The sequence below is a fragment of the Polypterus senegalus genome, chromosome 13 (genome assembly GCF_016835505.1).
Source record: "Polypterus senegalus isolate Bchr_013 chromosome 13, ASM1683550v1, whole genome shotgun sequence".
NCBI classification, from domain to species: Eukaryota; Metazoa; Chordata; class Cladistia; order Polypteriformes; family Polypteridae; genus Polypterus; species Polypterus senegalus.
In genome coordinates, this window is record NC_053166.1 from 145024052 (window position 1) to 145048967 (window position 24916).

The window sequence follows — 24916 nt, forward strand, 5'->3', positions numbered from 1 at the left end:
TGCAGGGACAGTACTTCAAATAGAACAATATATTTTCACAAAATGTTCAGAGGAAAAAAGAATTGTCAGTAACTAAATCAAAACTGAGTTTATTTCCCAATTTTAAGTCCACACTGGCAAAAAACACTGGATGATGGCTGCCGACCATTGCTTGGGACTCACCCTGCGCTGCTATTTAAAATCTTTATTCCAAAGTTCACAAGTGTAGAGGAGATGACAATTGAGTCCTGGTGAATGTAGTATTGGCCATGTGCATACACATATGTATAGGACTAAGCCAATTTTGAGGTTGAAATGTGAAGAACCACCACACTCATATCTGCAGATGCTCATAAACCAGATGTCAGTGGAGTACTGTGTGCAGTTCTGGTCACCACATTACAATAAAGACATAGCAGCACTTGAAGCTGTCCAGAGGAGAGCAACCAGGACCATCCCAGTACTAAGGACATGTCCTACCTCTGACAGACTTGGAGAATTAAACATGTTTACTCCTAAGCAGAGGAGACTGCTAGGGGTCCTAATCTAGGCCTTTGAAATTCTCAAAGGCATTAATAAAGTAGATTCTGCAGAATTCTTCACATGCTCAAGGACATCAGTGGAAATTAAGGGGAAGCACATCTAGGACTGAAGTTAGGAAGCACTTCTTTATGCAAAGATTCGTGGGGCTCAGGAACAAATATTGAGGAACATAGTTGAAGCAGAAACCTTGAATAGTTAAGAAGTATCTGGATAAGATTTTAGGACAGATTAGCTACTAGTTAAAGGAAATTTGACAAACAAGAGGTCCATCACAATCTTTTATTTTTAAATGTTGCCCCATGTGGGACACTTCAGATGCCACTTTTTGGCCTTAATGAATCCATAAAAGGTCTTGCTAGAACCTCCATGGTACTTCACTAAGATTGTTAGTCTGGATAATCTCCTTCTGAGGCATCCTCTACAATCATGGCAGATACTCCCTCCTAATGGCCATAACATTGGGGGTTCTCCAGTCTCCAGTCAATTAACAAGCCACTGTCCTTGTTCCTATAGTGGCCTCCTGTGCCCCAGGCAATCTATCACAATTTCACAGGTACAGTACGCTTTTTAATCCATTACTGAGAAAACAAGCTTGAATAAGAATTCCGAGGCACTTGTCACAAACAACAAATAAAAACGACTTTAAACTTTACAAAGATTGACTGGTTGACACTAGTTTCTTGAAGGTTTTCATTTCTTTCTATCCCCAAGTGGTGTTGAGTTTGCCCAGTTACGCATTAATGGCTCATCACTTGCTAACCTGAAGCAGTCAGTCATGGAGAGAAGGCCTTGACCCCAATTCAGAAAAATGCATTTGTGTTTTATTTCTCTTTCTCTTTTTTAATCCCTTTATTTGGAAACAAAAAAAAAAAAAGAACACAATTCAAAACAAATGAATAACATAGCAAGTACAATAGTGTGTTTTTGGAAACAATCCATGGAATGCTGCATTTAAACCCCACCAGCTACACACGACTAGAGAGCACCGTCTCAAATGGCTTTTTGTGCAGGATAATGCAGCAAGTAAAAGGAAAAAAGGTGGAGCCCAGGTTTGGTAGGTTTACTTTAGAATTACATTAATGAGTTCTTGCCAAGTTCTGTTCCTCGAAAACAGAGAATTTGATTTTTATGATTTGAACTAATAAAGAATATTGCTTTGCCATTGATTGATGCAGAGGGTGGGTTAGGATTCTTCTAGCTGAGCAAAATAATTCTTCTAGCAACTCGTGTGATATAGGATATTACATCTGATTCATTTGCAGCCATACTACGTGAACTTCAGAACAGGTAATCCACCTAAAGCTAAGCATGTTTGCTTACCCTGTGCTCTGAATGTGGATCCCAATACCCCAGTGTAATGACAGGGCCACCACGCTGTGTAAAAGGTGCCAACCTTTAGATGAGACGTAAAATCGAGGTCCTGACTCTCTGTGGTCATTAAAGATCCCTGGGCATTCTTTGTAAAGAGGAGGATGCATCCGAATGCCCTAGCTAAATTGCCCACCAAGGTCTTTTTATTCTGGACCCCTAATCATCCCCTTCTCTAATTGGCTCTCTCTCAATCTCAACTTCACCACATAACAGCTCATGTGTGGCAAGTGTACTAGTGCAAAAATGGCTTTCGTCACAACAACCAGGTGGATGCTACACATTAGTGGTGGTTGATGTGGCTCCCTACTTACTAAAGTGCTTTGAGTAGCAAGAAAAGTGTTAAATAAATATAAAGATTTTTTAATATTATCATCATCATCATTACACTCTTTTAATCCCATCTAATATTATCCAAGATATTGCCATGCTGTCATTAAACTAATTTTAAATTCAAGAATATAAGAGATTAACTATTTTGGAGAAAATATTGTGCTATGTTTACATTACAAGTCTCATTGCTCAAATCAATTTTAATGATCTTGACAGTTCACATTCATAACTACAAGTGACTTATATCTAACTGTAATGCGAACACATCTGTCCTCTGAAATGTCACACACGGATACATTTCTGTCATTGCATTTATTATGTAGGCATTGTCACATATCAGATCATGGTCCATACTCTTGTCATATGTAGCTCCTGGCTGGTGGAATGAGCCACCCACTTCCATTTGAAATTCTGGCTCCTTCAATGTGCTTAAGAAGTGACTGAAGTGTTTCTTGTGTGGTAAATCTCTAACTCTTAGATGTTCGTAACTTAAGAATTACAACTTTCTTGTATTTTGTTCCGATCAATTTTTTAACCTTGTCCTGTAGCACTTGTTCCTAAACAGCCCCTAGGCTGATGTTTAATCAGTTATGTTGACTTTATATATATTATATAAAAGTGAAAAAATCTTGGGAAGAGAGACGAGACGTGACTTTCTCAGAGAGACACTTTCATGTCCCGTGAGACGAGGCTTTGTGCCAAGAGATTTAACCACACCCGGGACCGGAAATAAAGCACAAAGAGTAGGTGACAAAGTAGAACGTTGTAAAGACTTCAGAACCATTGGCGCGATACACATACAGAGCAGGTCAGAGATAATGAAAGTACTAAAATTTGAAAGTCTCAAAAAAAATGATAGTAAAGATCGCATTAGCACAAACAAATGGAAATTATTACTTGGTTAAATAACAGAACAGCAAAAAGAGATCGAATATATTGCTTGGATTTAAACTTTAAGTCGGAGACTTGTAGAGCATCTAATTCATGTTGCCATCAGGGAAAAGTAGTGTTTCTTCACAATGAAGAGGCGTATCCACGAGAATCAAAAGATTTGTTGTTTGGTGAAAGTGAAATCCACATACGTGAGCGGCAGAGACGTGAAGTTGCTGGCGAGTAGCGCAGGTAGGGGGGTTGGCGAGCGAAGTGAGCAAGGGGTAAATCCCCCTAGTATGTATGTGTGTGTATATATATATATACTGCGTGAGATCTCTCCGTGTCTGCGTGGGTTTCCTCCGGGTGCTCCAGTTTCCTCCCACAGTCCAAAGACATGCAGGTTAGGTGCATTGGCGATTCTAAATTGTCCCTAGTGGGTGCTTGTGTGTGTATGTGTGTGTGCCCTGCAGTGGGCTGATGCCCTGCTTGGGGTTTGTTTCCTGCCTTGAGTCCTGTGTTGGCTGGGATTGGCTCCACCAGACCCCAGTGACCCTGTAGTTAGGATATAGCAGGTTGGATAATGGATGGATGGAGATATATATATATATATATAGGTTATATTTTATTATATAATTTCATTAAAGTAGGGATATAACAGTTTGTGTGTCAGTCTGTGTTTGGCCGTTCGGTTGCTATGTCTCTGCCAGTCCAAAAGATGGCACATCAAATACTTTAGTAATAAAATGCATTTCCTTCATCATTTCAGCAGATGGCATATCACAAATATTAACACTGCTTTTACAAATCCTGGTGTGTGTTCAGACCATAGTGTGTGTGTATATATATTTAGCTACCTATTTATGTATTTATTTATTTAAAGAGCTTCTGTAAAAAGCCAAATTTCCCCCAAGGACAAACACAGTTCTGGTCTAATTTAATCTAATCGGCACATAACAGAGACATATGCACTGCATTTGTCATTCCAACAGATGGTGCACCTCTAGCATTAACACTGTATATATATATATATATATATATATATATATATATATATATATATATATATATATATATATATATATATATATATATATATATATATATATATATATATATATATATATATATATATATATATATATATATATATATATATATATATATATATATATATATATATATATATATATATATATATATATATATATATATAAAAATTATGGGGGGGGGGTTTTACTGGGTGTGAAGTCTTGTTTATTATATTATATTATATATACACACATACATTACATACATACACATACTTTATATACATGCATACATACATACAAAACACACAGACACACACAAGCAAAGCAAAAATAACCTACAAAAGAGAAAAATATTAAAATAGTGAAAAATTGCACTTGGAACTAAAAATGTAAAAACTAAGAAAATTGGAACAAATAATAAATCACAGGAAATACAGGCTTGTAAACAAGCTTGGTACAGTGAGGTGAGGCTGTCCTCCTGCAGACATGCAGTCATCCTCCCTCGGCGGCTCAAGATCTTGCCCTTGTAATTGCTCCCTTTGTTGTTCACGTCTCGTCTCGCATGTCTCCTGGGAGTACTGGCAAATGCTAATAAAGTATCTATCTATCTACACCTTTTCTTGTTTTCTTTTCATTTTTCCCTTACCTATCTCCACAGGTCCTGAGCCAAGCAATGCCTTCTTATACTTATTCAGGCTTTCGTCATCTTTATCTAGTTCTTGGATTTCCTGCAGGGACTTCTGGGCTGGAGGCTGGTAGTTGACGTCAGCTTCGTCAATTTCGTGCACGTCTGCTTCTTTGTCTGCCATGAAGTCTGGAAGAGAAGGTGTGGGTCACTAAACTATGACCAAAACTCATTTTTTTTGCATAATGCAGTATTATATACATTGTGTAATTCATCATAGTCAGTATAGCAGAAATATAGGGAAGATCATATAATGTATCATAGGTAATGAAACACTTAAATAAGGTACTTAATGTAATTCATCTCATGGAATGTAACATAAGCTAATCCATTGTCATAGGAAGTGAAGTACAGGCAGAAGGAAGTTAATATTTTCCATCAAAGAGAATTTAGATCAAGTACTGTGTATGGTGCTTCATTTACTCTATAACAGAGAATGAAACATGAGTGCAAGCTGCCTCCCACATATTTCATTGCTTATAATAAATTAAGTATAAGATACATTGCATTATTCATCTCAGGCAATAAAGCACCAGTATAGTCATAAAAGGCAAAGATATGGTTTGGTTTTACTGTAAACAATAAAGAACAAATATACAGTATAGCACTTCATATTACTCACTCAAGCTCCAGCTGAAGAACCTTTGTGTGTTTTATCACAGGCAAATAACCACAAGTATAAGCAGCTTATAGACTTCAAAACACAGGGAATAGAAAAGAGGTATAAGGTAGTTGAAGTATTTCACTATCTAGGATTGATCACAAGTAGGTCATTGATGTGATTAATTGCAATAACAAAATAGAAAGATTAGAGTAATTCATGCAATTCATCATAGAGAATGAAGCCCAGGTAGAAGGTGGTCTACGGCCCCATCCACACTACTACATCTTTGTTTAAAGTCACAGACGATCCATCGATAGACAGATAGAACTTCATTTGTCCCCTGGGGAAAATAAGTCTCTGTTGTTGCCTTTTGTCCACACTACCTTGGCATTTTCAACCCCTGAAAACACAGGATATTTAAAAACGCCCTCCAGAGTCATATACTTCGGAAAAATCAGCCTCAGTGTTGCAGCATGGACAGTTTTACAAATGACTTCATCCGATTTCTTCATGCTTATTAAGCAGCCCTTCCCGAAAGGATCCTGTAAATTTCAACATCTAATTCCCTGACTGGTCAACCCTTAATGGAAGAAAAATGTAAAGGAGCTGCTTTCCATGTCACTTGTGTTCTTTACCTGTATACAGCTTAACTGTGTTTTGTACAGTTTGAATACTACATACTGTATGTGTACAAATGGCAAATAATTTATCGGTCACTAAGTTTTATACAATAAATCCCATGGCTGGTGATATTGCTGTCTCTTAAAGGATTTTTCTGTAAAGTGTGTTGGTAAATGGCGACGTCATATGCGTTTTTGGTCGTTTTAGTGTGGAAAGAAATACTTTTGTAAACATTGTGGTAACGCTAGTATGGACAGAAATTTCTTTGGTTTCAAAATGTAGCTTTTCTTTTTTTATTTAATAAAAATGTAGTAGTGTTTATGCAGCCTATGCAATTCCTCATGAAGAATGAAGCACAACAAAATATATACTTCAGGTAAATGAACACAAGGAGAGAAACACCAAATTATAAAGGACCTTCATGCAATTTATCTGTGGCAAAAACACAGCAACCAGCTACTGCCTGCGAATTAACATAGAATTTAAACATTTAGCACAGTGGGTATAGAAAAACAAAGAATCACCCCCTTTGAAAATATTCACGTTTTGTTGCTTTACAGCCTAAAATGAAAACACACACAAAAATATTTTTTTCAACTTTACTCAATGCAACCTTAAAACATTCAAGTCAAAAATATAACAGCAACAATTTTGAAAAATAATAAATACATAAAACTTCTGGAGTGTGCTCCCCTCGACTTTCTCGTATACTGAGAAAGTGTCATCAGAACCGCTTCCAGTTGCACAATATTTCTCAAATATCATATCTCTGTTTCACATCATAACTAACTAATGGTATTGATACACAATTATTTATCTCTATTTATAATCAAACTTTATATAAAAATAATATTTTTGCACTTAGGGAGGTTGAAAATGGTGGTGGACTATTTTCATGATTACATATGCATTACTTCGATTACGTGCAAAAGTAAAAAGAGTTACAGTCACCTAAAAACATAGAAAAAGTGTTAGTATTATATAATATTTGTTGCAATAGGTAAAACTACATTTTAGCTACATTTAATTATAATAATGATGGCAGAAATGATAAAAATATATATCATAAAATTAAATGTATTATAACACGACAGGGACGTAGCAGCTTATCGTTCCCATTACATTTTTATATTTACATGGCATGTTCAATGTTTACACGTAATTTTTAAACTGATGATGTATAAATTAAAATAAATGTAATAATAGTTATTGAAAGAATTTGTATTATATTCAATAAGGTTTTTAATATCCATGATAGAAAAAATTCAAATGGTTGTTTAAATAAAATACTACTTCCGGTTGAGTAATTTTTCTCAAATGTAAATATCGTTTGCTTTTTATCATTGTAAATATCTATACAAAATGTGAATCATCTATCTGTAATTATAACCATGGTTTGCTTGAAAATTTGTGAAAGTATCCAGTTAAAGTACAACTTCTTTATCGGTCACTAAGTTTTATACAATAAATCCCATGGCTGGTGATATTGCTGTCTCTTAAAGGATTTTTCTGTAAAGTGTGTTGGTAAATGGCGACGTCATATGCGTTTTTGGTCGTTTTAGTGTGGAAAGAAATACTTTTGTAAACATTGTGGTAACGCTAGTATGGACAGAAATTTCTTTGGTTTCAAAATGTAGCTTTTCTTTTTTTATTTAATAAAAATGTAGTAGTGTTTATGCAGCCTATGCAATTCCTCATGAAGAATGAAGCACAACAAAATATATACTTCAGGTAAATGAACACAAGGAGAGAAACACCAAATTATAAAGGACCTTCATGCAATTTATCTGTGGCAAAAACACAGCAACCAGCTACTGCCTGCTGAATTAACATAGAATTTAAACATTTAGCACAGTGGGTATAGAAAAACAAAGAATCACCCCCTTTGAAAATATTCACGTTTTGTTGCTTTACAGCCTAAAATGAAAACACACACAAAAATATTTTTTTCAACTTTACTCAATGCAACCTTAAAACATTCAAGTCAAAAATATAACAGCAACAATTTTGAAAAATAATAAATACATAAAACTTCTGGAGTGTGCTCCCCTCGACTTTCTCGTATACTGAGAAAGTGTCATCAGAACCGCTTCCAGTTGCACAATATTTCTCAAATATCATATCTCTGTTTCACATCATAACTAACTAATGGTATTGATACACAATTATTTATCTCTATTTATAATCAAACTTTATATAAAAATAATATTTTTGCACTTAGGGAGGTTGAAAATGGTGGTGGACTATTTTCATGATTACATATGCATTACTTCGATTACGTGCAAAGTAAAAAGAGTTACAGTCACCTAAAAACATAGAAAAAGTGTTAGTATTATATAATATTTGTTGCAATAGGTAAAACTACATTTTAGCTACATTTAATTATAATAATGATGGCAGAAATGATAAAAATATATATCATAAAATTAAATGTATTATAACACGACAGGGACGTAGCAGCTTATCGTTCCCATTACATTTTTATATTTACATGGCATGTTCAATGTTTACACGTAATTTTTAAACTGATGATGTATAAATTAAAATAAATGTAATAATAGTTATTGAAAGAATTTGTATTATATTCAATAAGGTTTTTAATATCCATGATAGAAAAAATTCAAATGGTTGTTTAAATAAAATACTACTTCCGGTTGAGTAATTTTTCTCAAATGTAAATATCGTTTGCTTTTTATCATTGTAAATATCTATACAAAATGTGAATCATCTATCTGTAATTATAACCATGGTTTGCTTGAAAATTTGTGAAAGTATCCAGTTAAAGTACAACTTCTGGTTGCCAGATGTGGCCTAATAGTTGAGGATTTCTTATTTTTGATATAAAGCAGGTGTACAAACTCTCACTGACCTACGTCAAAGCACTTTTGAGTTATAGTGTTTACACACAGGCTCACAATTTCAAAAATGGTATTTTCCGACTCGGGAAGGTCTAACACATCAAGATTCATCAAATTTTTTTCACGATTCCTATATTTCCCTATACTTAGTATAAGAAAAAGTAATAACGGATAAAGTTTGAATTGATAAAGGATCACCCCTCTGTGCCAGTACTTTGTGGAACCACCTTTCTCTTTAATCACAGTCGTGAGTCTGTTGGGATTCTCCTGGACCAGCTTTGCACATCTAGACTGTACGATATTTGCCCACTCATCTTCACACAACTGTTCAAGCTCAGTCAAATTGGATGGTAACCATTGGCAGACTGAAAACTTCCACAAATTCCAGAGATTTTCAATAGGGTTTAAGTCTGGGCTCTGACAAGGCCATGCAATGAAATTCACCTTTTTCTCCTCCAGCCACTTTATGGACAACTTTGCTGTGCACTTGAGGTCATTGTCATGATGAAAGGCGAACCTTCTTCAACTTTTTGGCACAAGGCAACATGTTTTCTTCAGAAATTTGATGGTATACTATCTCATCCATTTTTGCTTCTACCCTGACAATTGTCCCAGTCCCTGCTGCAGAGAAAGACCCCCACAATACAATGCTATCACCTCCATGCTTTCCCGTAGCTATGGTGTGTCTTGGATGGTGACCTGTATTAGCTCTCTGCCAGGTGTATCATTGGGTGTGGAGGCCAAATAGTTTGATTTTGGTCTCGTTTGACCATCATAACCTTTTTCCACTTGGCCTCAATCTTCAAGGTGCACTTTGGTGAAGCTCAAACGAGACTTGATGCGGCCTTTTCTGTGGAGTGGCTTTTTTCTTGCAGCCCTCCCATACAAGCCTCATTTGTGGAGCACTTCTGATATTGTCGTCACATGCACACAATGACCACTCTTCGCCATAAATCCTGTAGAAGTCCTGTAACTCCTTCAAAGTTGCTGTTGGCCTCTTGGTAGCTTGTCTGACCAGTTTCATCTATCCAGTTTGGAGGGATGGTCAGATCTGGGGAGGGTCCCAGTAGCACCAAACACTTTACTTCTTAACTAGGGATTTGTACTGTGCTCCTAGGGACTGATAAAGCTTCTGAAATCTTTTTATATCTATCTCCTGACTTGTGCCTGTCCACATCTTTATGCCCAAGATCTTTAGAAAATGCTTTGCCAGCCACAGTCAATTGCGTGCTTTCAGTCGTACTACCAAGCAATGGAATTCTCCAGGAATGGCCGAATGAATCAAAATGATTACAATGGATCATAGGTGGAGGCCGATTAGCTGTGTGCAATGGAGAAGGTGATTAGTTACATCTGACTGAGTTTAAAGGGATTGCTTTGGTGATCTCTTTATCAATCTCAGTGATTCTTGATTTTTAATTTATTACTAACTGCATGCAGTCTTCAGGACATAAAACAACCTGAAGACTCCCTAGTAGTTTTACTATATTTGTACACTTAGAGAGGCATCAGGTAACTCTTAAGAATTACCCAGGGCAGAGGATGAGGACCCACCTATGCTTGTTGGCCCGCTAGCTTTCATAAGAAGACACTGGCAATACCATATCTTAGCCGTATTACTGCCATAGGAGTCCTATTAATATCTGTGTCGAGAAAAATACCACCACATAGACAATGTGTATAGTGAAAAATAAGCCTTGCCCTGTTGCTAAGGCGTTTCACTTGCATGTTGTTGAGTCGCGGCATTTGCTTCATTTCAACATTGTGTTTCTTCATCTGTGTCATTAGCACGACGTTGTTGTTGTGCGATGGTGTTTACTGCACACAGGTCTTTCATAGTGAGAAGTGAGGTGCAAGCAAGCGCCATCTAGTGGCTGTGGTTGTGTGTGAGCAGAGCAGACTGTTCCATACACACACACACACACACACACACACACACACACACACACACACACAGGTCTTTCATTTACATATGTCTAATTTTGCTATTATATCTTTGACTTGAGAAAATAAAGCTGTAATAAATACTTGTATGTGGTTTCATTTTACACTGTAAAAATAACAAAATGTAAATATTTAAAATTTGTCTTGATGTCACCCTGTCTTGTTGCTTTTAACATTCAACTCTTATGTACATAAAAGGATAATTTGGAAAGCCACTTTAAGACACTGTGAAAGGCACTATATATAAAAGCACAACTGATCTGTTTTTCCTCTTTTTTTCCCCCAATTTTGCAACAATATATCCATCCATTATCCAACCCTCTATATCCTAACATAGGGTCACGGGGGTCTGCTGGAGCCAGTCCCAGCCAACACAGGGTGCAAGGCAGGAAACAAGCCTCGGACATGGTGCAAGCCCACCTCAGGGCACACACACACCAAGCACACACTAAGGACAATTTAGAATCGCCAATGCACCTAACCTGCATGTCTTTGGATTGTGGGAGGAAATCGGAGTGCCCGGAGGAAACCCACACAGACACGGGGACAACATGCAAACTCCACGCAGGAAGAACCTGGGAAGTGAACTCGGGTCTCCTTACTGCGAGGCAGCAGCACTACTACCCACAGCGCCACCGTGCCATAACATACAGTATGCCTAATTAAAATTAGGCAGTGTTCAGAAGCCATTAAGAAGGCTAACAGAATGTCAGGTTATATAGCGCCCTGATGTGAAGAGTACAAGACTAAGGAGGTTATGATCAATCTTTATAACACACTGGTGAGGCTTCATCTGGGGTTCTGTGTGCAGGTTTGGTCTCCATGTTTCAAAAAAGACATAACAGCGCTAGAAAAAGTCCAGAGAAGAGCAACAAGGCTGATTCCAGGGCTACAAGAGATGAGTTATAATGAAAGATTAAAAGAGCCGAGTTAAAGCAAAAGAAGATTAATAGATGACATAACTAAATGGTTTAATTTTAAAATGAATTCATCAAGAACACGGGGACACAGCTGGAGACACAAATATTGGGATCATTTTCTTCATACAGAGAACCATAAACACCTAGAATAAATTACCAAGTAGTGTGGTAGACTTTAGGGACCCTCAAACTTAGCTTGATGATTTTTTGAAAGAATTAATGGATAAGACCAGCTACCTTTGTTGGGCTGAATGGCCTGTTCTCATCTAGACTGCTTTAATGTTCAAAAAATAAAAACTTCAGGACAAATTACATTAAAAAATATGAAAAGATTTTCTTCATTTTGTCTAAGCAACCTGAACAAAAAAAAACTGTACTCAAACAGATGAAAGAATTTCAGAAATAAAAATCAAATGAAAAGAATAAAAACCAAAATGTGAATATTTAAAATTTGTCTTGAGGTCACCGTGTCTTGTTGCTTTTAACATTCAACTCTTATTTATGTACATAAAAGGATCATTTGGAAAGCACTTTAAGACACTGTGGAAGGCACTATACAGAAAAGCACAACTGACTTGTTTTTTCCTCATTTTTTCCCATTTTGCAACAACATATGCCTAATTAAAATTGAATCAATTCAAAAGGCACTTCACCAAGCTACATCATAGCACATGCAAGAATTCCACCAAAAAAACAAAATATTTGTTCTCAGCTTCTGAGGACTACTTTCGCCTTTAAAGTGGACGAAAATGTAATTCCATAAGAGGATGATTGTGCTTTTAAAAGCAAGCCAGATTTGATCAATACAATTTTTCAAAGGCCATTATTTCAAAAAAGCCCATTAGACGTAGACAGGCAGAGCATCTGCCAAGGACCAAGATTGTTATCAATGCCACTGAACATCACAAAGTGCACTGATAGCATCTGCCGATCAGGAAGGAAAGAAAGAAAGAGAAAGAAAGAAAGAAAGAAAGAAAGAGAAAGAAAGAGAAAGAAAGAAAGAGAAAGAAAGAGAAAGAAAGAAAGAAAGACACTTCTCTGAGGAAAAGGACTTCTTGAAACTCAAGATCTTTAAAAAGTGCCTTGCCAGCCACAGTCAATCGAGTGTTTTCAGGGAAAATGCTAAGAAAGCAAAAGAACAAAAATGACCTGAAAAACCTGATCTACATACCATAAGAAGGTCATTTGTTTGACTTCACTTGTTTGTCTCAATGTTATAACACCCAGTATCCAAGTACTGAGCTCTCACTACTGCAATGTGTCCATATGTCTGTGTGTGGGGGGCTTTATTATGGATGTCGCCTTCCAGTAACCCCAAAATATCTAATCAGCCGTCAGTCCTTCTTGATCTAGCTCAGGGTCATGAAGGTCATGGATGCCAGAGCCTGCCTTGGTAGAAATAATACCGTAACAATAATTCTCTACATTTATATAGCACTTTTCTCACTACTCAAAGCACTCTCCATACATGGAGAACTCGGGAAGCAAACCCACAATCTCCTTACTGCCAAGCAGCAGCACTACCAATGGGAGATAGGCATTAGCCAAACATGCTTGTATTGCCAATCTGCTGCATGGCATATTCGTGCATAAAAAGAGTTCATTCAGAGTCACGAATTAAACATCTTGGAGATATGGAAATAAAATTTATAGCACAAAGAGCAAACCCTACCTAGACACAGACAGAATGTACAAACTGCAAACATACACCGACAGGTTGAAACCCCAAAGTATCTTATATATAAATGTCTATGTGTGGAAGTGTGTGTGTCTGTCTGTCTGGCCTGGAAGCAAGAGGTGGAGTCGGAGTGAGGGCTCCGCCTCCGAGGAAAAAGAAAACTCGCTTAGCCGCTAATAACACAAGCGAGGCCAGCACGTCAGCAACACGAAACCTCAAAGGAATGACAAAGCTGCTTAGCCTAGATAGATAGATAGATAGATAGATAGATAGATAGATAGATAGATAGATAGATAGACAGATAGACAGATAGACAGACAATTAATCCGAAGGGGAAATTCACATACTTCAACAGCAGCATACTGATAAAAAAACAATATTAAAGAGTGATAAAAATGCAGGTAAAACAGACAATAACTTAGCATAATGTTAACGTTTACCCCAAGGGTAGAATTGAAGAGTAATAATATGGGGGAGGAACGATCTCCGCAGTCTGTCAGTGGAGCAGGACGGTGACAGCAGTCTGTCGCTGAAGCTGCTCCTCTTTTTCACTTTTCCTCCCACCACTAATGCACAAGCGATGGGAGCACGTCGGCAAAATGAATCCTCCTGGGAGAGACGAGCCCAGAGCAGTTCCTTTCAATTACCCGACGTTCCTATGTTTCAATTTTTTTCTGACGATTTGAATAGTTTCTAGGACCCTGGGCTTTTTACAGCACGGGCTTACACAGCTATTATTTAAATAACCACCTGGTGACCAGTGCCATTTTTTTCTCTCTGTCTCCAGTGTCAAACATTTACCATTCATTCATTTTCAGAATATACTTTTTCTAAAAAAAGGTCTGTCCTCGCAATACTGGGTGCCAAGCAGAAACACTGAACTCTGATTAGTTACTCATTCATTTATTAAGTTGCATTCTGAACAAACTTATTTCTGCATGGAGTCATGGAGGGCTGGAGCCTGTTGGACTTGGGGCTGAAACTAACCTATTTAATGCATGTACTGTATTACATACTGCATGCATGTCTTATCATATTATTATTTGATTTCTGCCAATAATCAACATTTGTTTTCACTTTAGTGTACTGGGAATGCTAAAATCTGTACAGACTGGATTTAGGTTTCTTCCTCAAGCTCAGTTGCTTTTGCTTAACATATTCTAACGGTCATGTATTTGTTAGTATTTTGGAAGTTTAAAAGATACTAATGAGTATAGATGCATGCATTTAAATTTTGTTATGTCCTCAGCATATTTTTCATCACACAGTGCTTCCAGACAGCGTTCAGAAGCCATTAAGAAGGCGAACAGAATGTCAGGTTATATAGCGCCTTGATGTGTGGAGCACAAGTCACAGGAGGTTCTGTTCAACCTTTATAATTCACTTGTCAGGTCTAATCTTGAGTCCTGTGTGCAGGTTTTGGTTTACCAAAAACGACATAGCAGCACTAGAAAAGGTCCACAGAAGAGCAACTAGGATGATTCAGGGCTACAAGGGATGAGTTATGAGGAAAGATGAAAAGAGCCGAGCCTTTACAGTTCAAGCAAAAGAAGATTAAGAATAGACATAACTGAAGGGTTTGAAATTATGAAGGGAATTAGTCCAGTGGATCGAGACTTTTATTCATCAAGAACACAAATATTGGGTTGATTTTCTTCACACAGAGAACCATAGAAACCTAAAATTAGTTACCACATAGTGTGGTAGACTTTAGGGACCCTCAAACTTAAGATGTCAATGTCAATTTATTTATATAGCACATTTAAAACAACATAGTAATGCTGCGGCCAAAGTGCTTTACAATAATAGAATAAAAAAAAAAAAAAACAACAACACTTGCTTAGCTGCTAATCCTTTTTTTGGAAGAATTAAGTGGTTAAGACCGGCGACCTTTGATTGGCTGAATGACCTGTTCTTATCTACAATAGATTGTTTTAATGTTCAAACAAAAAAAAAAAAAATAGATAAATAAAACTGTAGGAAAAATTGCATTCAAAAATATTAAATGATTTTCTGACTTTGGGCTAAGCAACCTGAACAAAAAAGAAAATAATTACAAACTGTACTCAAACAGATGAAAGAATTTCAATTTAATAGGCAAAATAGAAATATGATAGTTAAAAAGAAAAATTTTAAATAGAGAGAGAGAGAAAAAAAAGAGTGTCTAGAAGAGGCGTCTGACATGCTGATTATTATGCACAGGGCTCTAAAAATAACGTTTAGAAAAACAGCACAATGAAGAAGTCAAACTTGTTTAGGTTCTGCTTCTTATTTTACACATGCTTAACTGACAATATTAGGCAGAGTGGCTAAAAGCAAAAATTCACAGCAGAGCTACGCCTGCAGCATGTAATAGATTGTCAAGTATGGGAGTGTGCAAACAAAATGTTACACTATAATTCTATTTAAGATTTATGGCACAAAATGACCCTGCCACATTTTATAAAACACGTTAGTCATAAACGCATGTCCAGGCTTCAATACCTAACCCAACTTCCTTCTTTTAAACAAAAGGAACCATGACTCATTTCTTCCATCTTCAGCATGAGAGGAAGGTACAAATGAGAAAGCAGGGTATAGGCAGAGTGGGATAGAAAAAGCAAAATATAAAACAACCCTAAGTCTACATTTATATCATCACAAGCAAATAATGCACGATTTCTGTTGAATATATCATTTAGGCCCAATGTGTGTGACAGTGTGGCTTTGAGAAGTGTACTGTATGTAGGGTCAGACATGCGTGAGTAGGGGACACCTGCAAGGCACTGATAATAAATACAATACCACCACCAAGCGTGAGAGGGCGCTGTTGGTAATCCCCTCTCCTGTTTGGTCTTCAAGGCAAAGCAGCCTCCTGAGCACTGACGTCATGTCCTCTACTATTGGACTGAAAGTCTCAACTCAAGTTTGACGCCCCAGGTTAGCATTCATTGGTGGAGCCTGTGTCTGACAGCGTGTCTCATCTCAACACCAGTTGCATCTCTTTGTATATGTAACAGTTTGTGAATAACCGGATCGGTCATTAGTTCTTTTCTATATTTTCTTGACTTGTCTTATTTTTGTTTCACCGCATTGCATGGGGTTTGTCCTAGTTGTACCCAAACCCTTGTCTTGTGCTTTTTTTATTACTTATATAATGTGTTTAAATGTATTCAAGCACATTTGTATTTATGTATGGAAGGTCATGAATATAAAGTGATGAGTGGCAAACATCTTCTTTGCCTCAGACTGGTAGGTCATTTGTACATCCGGTCAGCATGAAGACCAGGGTTCACTCTGAGATGATAATGACACTGAGGAGACATTACACTGGAATCTGATCATGGTTACCATATATGTGAGATGAAAGTTAATCCAGTTTCAAAATATAAAACAATACTATGGATTGATTGATTCTCTGTGCACTAAGTCCAGGTGACATGAGCAAAACTTTCAAGTGTTAACTGCATTATTAAGCTCTATTTTTATACATAATTATTATTATAGGAAATGTCATGAATTTGCACTACAATTGCTTTAACTTCTTTTCTTCTGTCTCTTTCCCTACATGTACTTTCAGCTACTCTGTATTCACGTGTGTCTGAATGTTGCTTCACTGGCACTCCATCTGTCAAGCGTGTTCTCGTAAAGCCTGGTTATCACACTCTGTCATCATTTTTCATCTCCTGTCCACTTTTATAGTTTATGTCTGTGAAGGGGACTCTCTCAGCATGCACCCTTATTCCTTTGCTTGTGCGTCTCAGACTCGCACTTCCCCTTTCTTTACATCACCAAAGCCAAACTGACCAATCAGATTGATCTGTGAGAGACTGGACTCATGTACCTTCGTGGTTTATTATATAGCAGATTTTAGCTTTCATGTTTTATATTTTACGGGATGCATATTTGCATCATTGATTCACTAGATTCTGAGTTTCCTAATGCCTTGTTCTCCATGTGATTGGGAGAAGCTCCAACTCCTCTTGACCATGTATTGAGTTAGGTGGATAGTTTATATGTTATTTATATATTACTAGGGGGCTTCGCCCCCTGCTCGCTTTGCTCGCCAACCCCCGCCTGCGATACGTGCCAGCAACTTCATGTCTCTGCCACTCGTGTATGTGAATTTCACTTTCACCAAACAAAACTTTTAATTCTCCCGGATAGGCCTCTTCATTGGGAAGAAACACTACTTCTCCCTGTGGCAACATGAATTAGACGATCTACAAGTCTCCGAGTTCAAGTTTAAAGCCAAACAATATCTACATATTTCTGTCACATCACCGATGTCCATATATTTGATCTCTCTCATCAATATTGCATTGAATTTTGATTCCATGTTTGGAATTACATCATGACAACACAACGTATAACTGCCCACGAGTGAATATCGTTTCTTTTTCTCTACAAGAAGTGTGTCTGACAATAGCATTCACACAACTGAGAAATGATTGAACCGTGTGCATGGTTATGTGGGCAGGACTTTTCCAAATCTGTTTGTATAAGCTTTTGTCTGGCGGGGCTTGCAATTTCCTCTCGCGGGATTTCACTTTCACCAAACAACAAATCTTTTCATTCTCGCGGATAGGCCTCTTCATTGGGAAGAAACTACTTTTCCCAGATGGCAACATGAATTAGACGATCTACAAGTCTCCGACTTAAAGTTTAAATCCGAACAATATATTCAATCTCTTTTCGCTGTTTCGTTATTTCACCGAGTAATAATTTGCGCTAATGTGCTCTTTACTATCAATTTTTTTTTGAGACTTTCAAATCTTCGTACTTCCATTATCTCTTACCTGCTCTGCATGTGTACTGCTCCAGCGTTTTTGACTACTTTACGACGTTCTACTTTGTCACCTACACTTTGTCTTTTATTTCCGGCTCCATGCGTGGTTAAATCTCTTAGCACAAAGTCTCGTCTCTCGGGACAAGAAAGTGTCTCTATGAAAAAGTCACGTCTTGTCACCTTCCAAGATTTTGTTTTACAATAGAGAGACTATTTACCAGACACTTTTATCCAAGGCGACTTACAAAGTTATAAAATATTCAAAAATGATTAGAAAGTGCAAGCATCAAATGCAACAGATAACAAGATAAAAAAAAAAAAAACCACAAGCAGGAGGGAGTTGTATTACTACTATATAATAATATCTGCAGCTAGACAAACACAAAAAAAAAATAAGTATCCTAAATTCTATTAGTACAACAACAGCTATCCGGTAGATAAGAAACTAAGCAGATCCAAAATATTTAACGAAAAGATGAGTTATCGAAAGACATTTAAAACGTGTATAAACGGAGTGCAGCAAAAATGACTGATGGGAGATCATTCCACCGCTTTGCAAGCAAAAATGAAGCATAAAGAGGTGTTGGCAGATCTGCTAGACGGTTGTCCATTACTGCCATAAGCAATGACTCCATCCATGTATGTAACAGAAAAAGCAAATCAAGAATTGAAAGGGTTTCAATTAACCCTGGCCTGCATGTTCCTTTATGTCCAGTGCTACTACAGCATTCTCCAGCTTTCCACAACCAGAAATAGCGCTTTCATAATAAAATAAAACCCTTCTACGCCAACCCATCTGTTCTTGAACTTAATCCAATTCAGAGTCATCATGAGTAAAAGCCGATCCTGCAAGGCAGAGATGTCCATTATACAGCTCTCAGTGTGTTAATAAATGTACTTTTTAAATCAAATTTCCTTCAGGAAGAATACTTCTTAATGTACTTGTATGGCAAGACAAATTGGAGAGCACATTCATAGCCACTCAGAAACACATCTGCCCTCGTATTGTAAGGATGTCTGTCCTGCTTAACTGTTTTTAGATTATATTCACAATATATGTTTGCAATCAGTTAATCATTGCTCAGAACCTTAAAAGGGTTATAGAAATTATGAAAAATGGATAATAAGCATTAGGCAATTAAAAAAAATGTAATGTATGCTTTATTTAGAAACACCTTAAATTACATACACTACTGGTAAAAAGTTTTAGAATATCTCAGTTTTTCCAGTTTTTATGGAAATGCACGCAGTTTAATGTCTTAATTGTTTCATGAAATCAAGGCATAGAAGAAATGAACAATGCCAAATAAAAAATAAGTCAAGGAATCATTAAGTGTACAAAATGTTATTCAAATTTTTGATTCAAAAGTTGCCACCTTCTGCTAATATCACAGTCAAGCGCACAAATGGCATTCTTTCTATAAGGGAAATCAAACATTGTTCAGAAAGATCTTCCCAACACTATTGCAGAAGTTCCCACAAATGTGTTGCACTTGCAGATTGCTTTCCTTTCACCCTTCTGTCCAGTTCATTTCAAACTAACTCAATGGGGTTCAAGTCTGCAGACCGAGCTGGCCAGTGCCTCCTTGTTCTTTTTTTTTTTAACGTAGTGCTGACATAGCCTGGCGGTATGTTTTGGGTCATTGTCTTGCTGTAGGATGACAACCATAAAGCTGCTATACGCAGACCAGGAGTTGATTCAGAAGGTCGTCACTCTGTGCAAGTCAACAACTCTTCCTCCATCACACTTCCTTCTCCAGGTTTGACAGTTGGTGTCATACACTGAGGAACCATCCTTTCACTGACACAACGGCGTACAAACACCCTGCGTGATGAACCAAAGATTTAAATTTTTGATTCATTTGTCCATAAGACTTTCTTCCAAGACTTTCATAAGGTTTTCTTCCAGTCTGCAGTAGTTCATAGCTGCTATTTCAAGGCCCAGGCAAGACTTGCTTACTTACACTCACCTAAAGGATTATTAGGAACACCTGTTCAATTTCTCATTAATGCAATTATCTAATCAACCAATCACATGGCAGTTGCTTCAATGCATTTAGGGGCGTGGTCCTGGTCAAGACAATCTCCTGAACTCCAAACTGAATGTCATAATGGGAAAGAAAGGTGATTTAAGCAATTTTGAGCGTGGCATGGTTGTTGGTGCCAGACGGGCGGTCTGAGTATTTCACTATCTGCTCAGTTACTGGGATTTTCACGCACAACCATTTCTAGGGTTTACAAAGAATGGTGTGAAAAGGGAAAAACATCCAGTATGCGGCAGTCCTGTGGGCGAAAATGCCTTGTTGATGCTAGAGGTCAGAGGAGAATGGGCCGACTGATTCAAGCTGATAGAAGAGCAACTTTGACTGAAATAACCACTCGTTACAACCGAGGTATGCAGCAAAGCATTTGTGAAGCCACAACACGCACAACCTTGAGGCGGATGGGCTACAACAGCAGAAGACCCCACCAGGTACCACTCATCTCCACTACAAATAGGAAAAAAAGAGGCTACAATTTGCACAAGCTCACCAAAATTGGACAGTTAAAGAACTGGAAAAAATGTTGCCTGGTCTGATGAGTCTCGATTTCTGTTGAGACATTCAAATGGTAGAGTCAGAATTTGGCGTAAACAGAATGAGAACATGGATCCATCATGCCTTGTTACCACAGTGCAGGCTGGTGGTGGTGGTGTAATGGTGTGGGGGATGTTTTCTTGGCACACTTTAGGCCCCTTAGTGCCAATTGGGCATCTTTTAAATGCCACAGGCTACCTGAGCATTGTTTCTGACCATGTCCATCCCTTCATGACCACCATGTACCCATCCTCTGATGGCTACTTCCAGCAGGATAATGCACCATGTCACAAAGCTCGAATCATTTCAAATTGGTTTCTTGAACATGACAATGAGTTCACTGTACTAAAATGGCCCCCACAGTCACCAGATCTCAACCCAATAGAGCATCTTTGGGATGTGGTGGAACGGGAGCTTCGTGCCCTAGAGGTGCATCCCACAAATCTCCATCAACTGCAAGATGCTATCCTATCAATATGAGCCAACATTTCTAAAGAATGCTTTCAGCACCTTGTTGAATCAATGCCACGTAGAATTCAGGCAGTTCTGAAGGCGAAAGGGGGTCAAACACCGTATTAGTATGGTGTTCCTAATAATCCTTTAGGTGAGTGTATATTGTCCTTTAAGGAATGGCAACTCACCCTGTCAAACCTGCAGCACAAAAAGTCTCTTCTTTACAGTAGAAATTTGCTTTTTTTTTTTTTTTAACCACTGTTAAGCAGTGCTAGAAGCTGATGTGCTGTGAGGCACCTCTCATGCAAGCTGGTGACCCTCAAAAACTTGAATTCTGATTGGGTTGCGACTTTGGGTCTGCCAGATCTCTTTCTATCAGAGTTTCTTCCAGTTTTCAATTGCCTTTGGATGGTGTAGGACACTACTGTACTCACTGACACTTTCATTTGGAGAAATTGTAAAAAAACAAAATCATCAAAGGCCTACACCTCTAAGGGTAATGATGCTCTGTCTCATTTCATTTAATATTTGCTGATATTTTGCCATTATCACTGGAATATTGTCTAAGCAGTACTTCAGAAGGTGTGGGAACACAATCTGTTCCAACTCTGCTTTAAGACAGACAGAGGCCTTTTAAGTAATCAGCAGAACTTGGGACACCTGTGCAAATTGTTTGCTTCAACTTGTTAGGCTTCATTTACTTTAACTGCTGCAGAACACCTGCAGTTTGTAACCTATTAGTTGTTCCCTGAAGGCAGCCCATTTGTAATATTATTATGAAATTTCCTTTTTTTAGTTTTTTTTTCCCCTCAACATAAACTTTAAATGTAAACCTCTGGCAGTTTATTGCTTACCTTTTCACCTTTTAAGACATTCATTGAATTTCACCGGATTAAATATGAAGAAAAACTGGAAACCGTGATGTGCTCTAAAACTTTTGACTGGTAGTGTATGGGCAACTAATACAGTCCTCCATAATGCTGCATATCTGACCACAAAGGTCATCATGGCTCACACAACAACACAGGTGAAAATATGAATAATGTCTCTACAGAACTGAAAATGCAATCAGAACCAATACCCCAACTGTCAGCAAATCACAGATGTGGGGCCAACGTTAACCAAATTACAAATGCACTAAACTAAAATGATAGATTAATTATGCATTAAAAATAAACATACATAATATTGAGAATTTTAAAAATTGTGAAATTTAAAAGAGATGCCTTAAACATAATTGAGTACTTTCGTTTTCCTATCTGCCCGAGTTGTGCTCGTAATTCTGGTGTATATTTGAGAGGAGGTTTGTTGTTTGTTGTAGTATAACAACTTGTATTTACTTATTCTATAAAAAGCCAAAATTTCCTCCCGAGGGGAAGTTCTGCCTGTCTGTCTATCCATTTATCTAGAGAGGCAAATTCAGCATACGTGGGAAAGAGGAACATGAACTGTACAAAAGCAATCAAAAGCAAGAGAGTAGAAAAATTGTGACATTTTAATTCATTTCCCTAACTTCAGTATCAGTGATAGACTGACACCAAGTCTGGGGCTGGTTGCTGATCACGTCAAAAGCCATTGGGATAGGCTCCAGCCATTTAGACCGCATTTCAGGAAGACTAAATTAATGAATGAATGAATGATTTTAGTACACTCACATAGGGATTAGTCTCTAAGTATACTGTAATTTTATATTAATTACATGTAACCAAAGTACAGCTCTGGCTAAGAACCCTCTTCAGCCCTCAGCAATTGGCCCTATCAGGTTGAAGAGAAACTAAGCAGTTCCAAAATATTTAATGGAACGATACATTTTCAAAAGGGAAGACCCAGGATGCAATTACTGGTCTACTTTCTGCAAGCCAGCAGCACTACCCTCTGCACGGTCTGTGCCACCCACATTATGAAGGTTAGCACCACTAAGATAGCGCGATGCCTTGACAACATGTCAGAGGTTATGCTTAAGCTTCAAAATTCACTTGGAATTCTGTGTTCTCGTTGCTACAAAAATGATATGGGGCGCTAGAAAACAAAAAAAAAAAAAAACATCTAGAGGTGAGCAACTAGGCTGATTCCATACCCAAAGGCATGAGCTATGAGAAGAGATTTAAGGAGTTGAACCTTTTCAGTTTATGCAAATGGAGATTCAAAGAGGCGATGATTGATTTTTTTTAAAATAATATGAAAGGAATTAGTACAGTTGTACAGATCCCAGTTGTTACTTTAAAATAAATTCAACAAGAACACAGGGACATGGTTGAAAACTTGTTAAGCCTACATTTCACACAAACGTTAGAAAGTTTTTCTGCACACAAAGAACCACAGACACTTGGAATAAGCGGCCAAGTAGTGCAGCAGACAGTAGGACTTTAGGGACCTTCAGAACTCGACTTGATGTGATGTCGAAGAAATTTGGTTTGAGTTAAATGGTTTGTTCTTGTCACAATTGTTCTAATAGTCTAATATAAAAACATCCTTTAGTTATTTGGACTTTTCTTATAGAAAGGGAACTGATACACAGAGTTTTAGAATACAACACAGAAAGAGCAAGACATTCAGATGCAATATATTGATTTTAATAAGAGAGCTTGTCCTTTTAATCAAACAGTTTTCCTAACAGGTGCACGTACCTCTTAAATCTACCACAATTCTGTACAGATTCATGGTGCAGCTCCTTCCAGAACAAATGATACCAATTCATTCAGGCTATCAAGTATAAGCATGGCATTGTAAGTAACATAACCTACCAAACTGAAAGACACACCACACTCCGTCTATATTTTATAACATATAATATAGATCTCTATTATAATAAAAAATCCTGGGACGAGACATGACTTTTTCAGAGAGATGCTTTCAAGTCCCGTGAGAGGAGACTTTGTCCTAAGAGATTTAACTGCACCCGGGGCCAGAAATAAAAAGACAAAGAGTAGATGACAAAGTAGAAAGTCGTAAAGAGGTTTAAAAACATTGGTGCGATACACATGCAGAGCAGGTTAGAGAAAACGAAAGTACTAAAATTTGAAAGTCTCAAAAAAATGATAGTAAAGATCACATTAGTACAAACAAATGGAAATTATTACTTGGTGAAATAACAGAACAGAGAAAAGAGATCAAATATATTGTTCGGATTTAAACTTTAAGTCGGAGACTTGTAGATTGTCTATTCGTGTTGCAATCAGGGAAAAGTAGTGTTTCTTCCCAATGAAGATGCCTATCCGCGAGAATTAAAAGATTTGTTGTTTGGTGAAAGTGAAATCCATATACGCGAGCAGCAGAGAGGCTGGCGCATAGTACAGACTGGGAAGTTGTCGAGTGAAGCCCCCTAGAATAATATAATATATCCAATAGTCACCCTGTCAAGTGAATGAATCAGCTGCCATGAAGCAACATCACAGGCTTCGTCTCAGGCACTAATGCCCGAGGTTCGATCCCTGTAAGAGGAAGCAAATGGTGCGTACACCTGATGAGTACTCTTTGCATTATTTGGCAGGTACTAATAGTATGCACACACACACACTTATATACATACATACATACATATACATACATATATATACATACATATACATATACACACATACATATATACATACATACATACACACACACGTATATGTATGTATACTGTGGCAGGAGGCTGCAGGGCAGACCCAGCTGGGACACCTTGAAGGACCGGGAGGCG

At 37.5% G+C, this 24916-nt stretch overlaps 1 protein-coding gene across 3 annotated transcripts in view; it reads right to left on the minus strand.

Moving 5' to 3' along the window:
* Window positions 1–24916, minus strand: part of arhgdig (Rho GDP dissociation inhibitor (GDI) gamma) — a 93650-nt gene that overhangs the window by 13986 nt on the left and 54748 nt on the right. For all 3 annotated transcript variants that reach the window (XM_039774539.1, XM_039774538.1, XM_039774537.1), the window contains exon 2: window positions 4774–4941. In XM_039774539.1, coding sequence (XP_039630473.1) covers window positions 4774–4936 — 163 coding nt within the window. In that variant the 5' untranslated portion in view covers window positions 4937–4941. The remainder of the gene's footprint in view (window positions 1–4773; window positions 4942–24916) is intronic.